The sequence below is a fragment of the Oncorhynchus mykiss genome, chromosome 16, assembly GCF_013265735.2.
Source record: "Oncorhynchus mykiss isolate Arlee chromosome 16, USDA_OmykA_1.1, whole genome shotgun sequence".
NCBI lineage: Eukaryota > Metazoa > Chordata > Actinopteri > Salmoniformes > Salmonidae > Oncorhynchus > Oncorhynchus mykiss.
Genome location: NC_048580.1, coordinates 67,836,198 through 67,841,197, shown reverse-complemented (window position 1 = coordinate 67,841,197; position 5,000 = coordinate 67,836,198). Strand labels below are relative to the sequence as shown.

General features: G+C 44.8%; 1 protein-coding gene across 5 annotated transcripts in view; it reads left to right on the top strand.

Annotated features, from left to right (window-relative positions):
* The window catches only part of LOC110491155 (extracellular sulfatase Sulf-2), a 267,272-nt gene that overhangs the window by 199,344 nt on the left and 62,928 nt on the right, over positions 1 to 5,000 (top strand). For all 5 annotated transcript variants that reach the window (XM_036947627.1, XM_036947628.1, XM_036947629.1 and 2 more), the window contains one exon: positions 3,285 to 3,524. In XM_036947627.1, the coding sequence (XP_036803522.1) occupies positions 3,285 to 3,524 (240 nt within the window). The remainder of the gene's footprint in view (positions 1 to 3,284; positions 3,525 to 5,000) is intronic.

Sequence of the window (5,000 nt, the reverse complement as noted above, 5' to 3'; positions counted from 1 at the left end):
TGATCTATTACAGGATCAATTATAGTAGCCCTAATCTCATCTGAGACTACAGCTCTTGATCTTCCTCTCAGTCTTCTTCCACCACTCATACGTACTCCTCTCCCTCTCCCAGCCACTCTTCTTCCTCTGTCAGCCACTTCTCTCTCTCTGGCTGAGAGAGAAGTGGCTGATAATGAAATTGAAAGACTACCTGGGTAGGTGTTCAGATACAATGGGAATCAGCTGTGGTTGGTCTAATTGTTTTGATAGTATTTCATTTTTTAGATTTGGAATATATTTCAATACGATATTACTGTAGAAATGTATCACATTTATGTCTTATTCAACATAAGTTTAACAGTTTTGAAAAGATTATGTAAACATGTGTAAATTGGCCTGTAGGTTCACAGAGTTTTGGTGGTGTTCGTGTCTGAGTGAGAAAAGAGTTCATGAAAATTGAAAGATGTAGTCATTGAATGCGTTTTGAGCCAAAGCAATGAAAAACGATCCACAGTTTAGCCCACATAGACTGCTGTGGTGCTCACTGTGTGAAGAGTTTTGAAAAAGTGACCTAAGTATTGAGAAATGGGTCCTAGCGATTGTAAAAAAAAAACTTTAAATAGGAGGGAACTTTCCCCTCCCTGTCTGAACCTCTGTAGGACAGTGTTAACATCTCTCAGCATGGCCAGCCCTGTGTTTTGACCTTTGTGTCTGGTTGTTAAAGCCCTGGCGATTGTCTCTGAAAAGGTCAAGGACTTCAGGACTTCCTCTGTCTGTTAACTTTACCCTGCCCTTCTTGTGTGTTTGTGTGTGTGTATGTGTGTGTGTGTGTGTGTGTGTGTGTGTGTGTGTGTGTGTGTGTGTGTGTGTGTGTGTGTGTGTGTGTGTGTGTGTGTGTGTGTGTGTGTGTGTGTGTGTGTGTGTTTGTATGTGTGTGTGTGTGTCTGTTTGTATGTGTGTGGTGGGGTTGTGCCCTCCTCTCCTCTGTGTTGTTTGTTTAATCTTCTTCCAGAAGACAGACAGCAAGATCCTTCTCCCATCATCCCATCCCTCCTCCTTCCTTCTCCCCTCATCCCATCTCTCCTCCTTCCTTCTCCCCTCATCACATCCCTCCTCCTTCCTTCTCCCCTCATCACATCCCTCCTCCTTCCTTCTCCCCTCATCACATCCCTCCTCCTTCCTTCTCCCCTCATCACATCCCTCCTCCTTCCTTCTCTCTTTATCCCCTCCCTCCTCCTTCCTTCTCACATCATCCCATCCCTCCTCCTTCCTTCTCCCTTTATCCCCTCCCTCCTCCTTCCTTCTCCCCTCATCACATCTCTCCTCCTTCCTTCTCTCTCCATCACATCTCTCCTCCTTCCTTCTCTCTCCATCACATCTCTCCTCCTTCCTTCTCCCCTCATCACCTCTCCTCCTTCCTTCTCCCTCCATCACATCTCTCCTCCATCCTTCTCCCTCCATCACATCTCTCCTCCTGCCTTCTCCCCTCACCCTCCCTCCTCCTTCCTTCTCTCACACATGAGCAGAGCAGATGCCATGCTAAGTGGTGTGTGGGGGCTGCCTCCCGCTTGTCACATGTCAGTCTGAAACAGAGCAGATCTGACCCTGGTGTGTGTTTCTCTCGCTCCGCCTCTCTCTTTCAATTCCATTCCATTTCAATGTAAGGGGTTTATCGGCATGGGAAACATGTTAATATTGCCAAAGCAAGTGAACTAGATAATAACCAAAAGTGAAATAAACAATAAGAATTAACAGTAAACATTATACACACAGAAGTTCCAAATGAATAAAGACATGACACATGTCATATTTTGCATATATACACTGTTGTAACAATGTGCAAATAGTTAAAGTACAAAATAAACATAAATATGGGTTGTATTTACAATGGTGTTTGTTCTTCACTGGTTGCCCTTTTCTTGTGGCAACAGGTCACAAATCTTGCTACTGTGATGGCACACTGTGGTATTTCACCCAGTAGATATGGGAGTTTATCAAAATTAGGTCTGTTTTGAGATTCTTTGTGTAATCTTAGGGAAATATGTGCTTCTAATATGGTCATACATTTGGCATCTCCACCTCATTTTGTGGGCAGTGTGCACATAGCCTGTCTTCTCTTGAGAGCCAGGTCTTCCTACGGCGGCCTTTCTCAATAGCAAGGCTCACTGAGTTTGTACATAATCACAGCTTTCCTTTTTTCTTTCTCTCTCTCTCTCTCTCTCTCTCTCTCTCTCTCTCTCTCTCTCTCTCTCGCTCTCTCTCTCTCTCTGCCTCTCCATCTGTCTCTCTCTGCCTCTTTCTCTCTCTCTCTCTGCCTCTCCATCTCTCTCTCTCTCTCTCTCTCTCTCTCTCTCTCTCTCTCTCTCTCTCTCTCTCTCTCCGTCTCTCTCTCTCTCCGTCTCTCTCTCTCTCTCTGTCTCTCTCTCTCTCTCTCTCTCTCTCTCTGTCTCTCTATCTGTCTCTCTCCGTCTCTCTCTCTCTCTTTCTCCGTCTCTCTCTCTCTCTCCGTCTCTCTCTCTCTGTCTCTCTCTCTCTCTCTCTGTCTCTCTCTCTCTCTGTCTCTCTCTCTCTCTGCCTCTCCATCTCTCTCTCTCCGTCTCTCTCTCTCTCTCCGTCTCTCTCTCTCTCTCCGTCTCTCTCTCTCTGTCTCTCTCTCTCTGCCTCTCCATCTCTCAATTCAATTTCAATTCAAGGGCTTTATTGGCATGGGAAACATGTGTTAACATTGCCAAAGCAAGTGAGGTAGACAACATACAAAGTGAATATATAAAGTGAAAAACAACAAAAATTAACAGTAAACATTACACATACAGAGGTTTCAAAACAGTAAAGACATTACAAATGTCATATTATATATATATACAGTGTTTTAACAATGTACAAATGGTTAAAGGACACAAGATAAAATAAATAAGCATAAATATGGGTTGTATTTACAATGGTGTGTGTTCTTCACTGGTTGCCCTTTTCTCATGGCAACAGGTCACAAATCTTGCTGCTGTGATGGCACACTGTGGAATTTCACCCAGTAGATATGGGAGTTTTTCAAATTTGGATTTGTTTTCGAAATCTTTGTGGATCTGTGTAATCTGAGGGAAATATGTCTCTCTAATATGGTCATACATTGTACATCTCTCTCTCTCTCTCTCTCTCTCTCTCTCTCTCTCTCTCTCTCTCTCTCTCTCTCTCTCTCACACACTATCACTTACTTCTCTCCCTGTCTCTCTATTTCTCTCTCTCTCTCTCTCACACACACACTATCACTTACTTTCTCTCCCTGTCTCTCTCTCTTTCCCCCTCGTCAGGCTCCATGCAGGTCATGAATAAGACACGTGGTATCATGGAGCAGGGCGGGACTCACTTCTCCAACGCCTTTGTGACCACGCCCATGTGCTGTCCTTCACGCTCCTCCATGTTGACGGGGAAGTACGTTCACAACCACAACACCTACACCAACAATGAGAACTGTTCCTCCCCCTCCTGGCAGGCCCAGCACGAGACTAGGACCTTCGGAGTGTACCTCAACAACACTGGCTACAGGACAGGTCAGTAGTCCGTACAGATTGACACACACACACACACACACACACACACACACACACACACACACACACACACACACACACACACACACACACACACACACGTTTACTTGAAGTCATCACTTATCTCTTAATCAATTGAGGCAAACACTATTTTAATTGAGAATTCAAACATCTTTCTTAATTAGATTACACATTTCACACTCTGTTAGGACTTGTGAAAGCCATTAGATGTGTTCAGTCCTGCCTGGTGTTCTGTTCTATCCTGCCTGGTGTTATGTTCTATCTTGTCAGTTGTTCTGTTCTATCCTGTCTGGTGTTCTGTTCTATCCTGCCTGGTGTTCTGTTCTATCCTGCCTGGTGTTCTGTTCTATCCTGTCTGGTGTTCTGTTCTATCCTGTCTGGTGTTCTGTTCTATCCTGTCTGGTGTTCTGGTCTATCCTGTCTGGTGTTCTGTTCTATCCTGTCTGGTGTTCTGGTCTATCCTGTCTGGTGTTCTGTTCTATCCTGTCTGGTGTTCTGTTCTATCCTGTCTGGTGTTCTGTTCTATCCTGCCTGGTGTTCTGTTCTATCCTGTCTGGTGTTCTGTTCTATCCTGTCTGGTGTTCTGTTCTATCCTGTCTGGTGTTCTGTTCTATCCTGCCTGGTGTTCTGTTCTATCCTGTCTGGCGTTCTGTTCTATCCTGTCTGGTGTTCTGTTCTATCCTGTCTGGTGTTCTGTTCTATCCTGTCAGTTGTTCTGGTCTATCCTGTCTGGTGTTCTGTTCTATCCTGTCTGGTGTTCTGTTCTATCCTGTCAGTTGTTCTGGTCTATCCTGTCTGGTGTTCTGTTCTATCCTGTCTGGTGTTCTGTTTTATCCTGTCTGGTGTTCTGGTCTATCCTGTCTGGTGTTCTGGTCTATCCTGCCTGGTGTTCTGTTCTATCCTGTCTGGTGTTCTGTTCTATCCTGTCTGGTGTTCTGTTCTATCCTGTCAGTTGTTCTGTTCTATCCTGCCTGGTGTTCTGTTCTATCCTGTCTGGTGTTCTGTTCTATCCTGTCAGTTGTTCTGTTCTATCCTGTCTGGTGTTCTGTTCTATCCTGTCTGGTGTTCTGTTCTATCCTGTCTGGTGTTCTGTTCTATCCTGCCTGGTGTTCTGTTCTATTCTGCCTGGTGTTCTGTTCTATCCTGTCTGGTGTTCTGTTCTATCCTGTCTGGTGTTCTGTTCTATCCTGTCTGGTGTTCTGTTCTATCCTGTCAGTTGTTCTGTTCTATCCTGCCTGGTGTTCTGTTCTATCCTGTCTGGTGTTCTGTTCTATCCTGTCTGGTGTTCTGGTCTATCCTGTCTGGTGTTCTGTTCTATCCTGTCAGTTGTTCTGTTCCATCCTGCCTGGTGTTCTGTTCTATCTTGTCAGTTGTTCTGTTCTATCCTGCCTGGTGTTCTGTTCTATCTTGTCAGTTGTTCTTTTCTATCCTGCCTGGTGTTCTGTTCTATCCTGT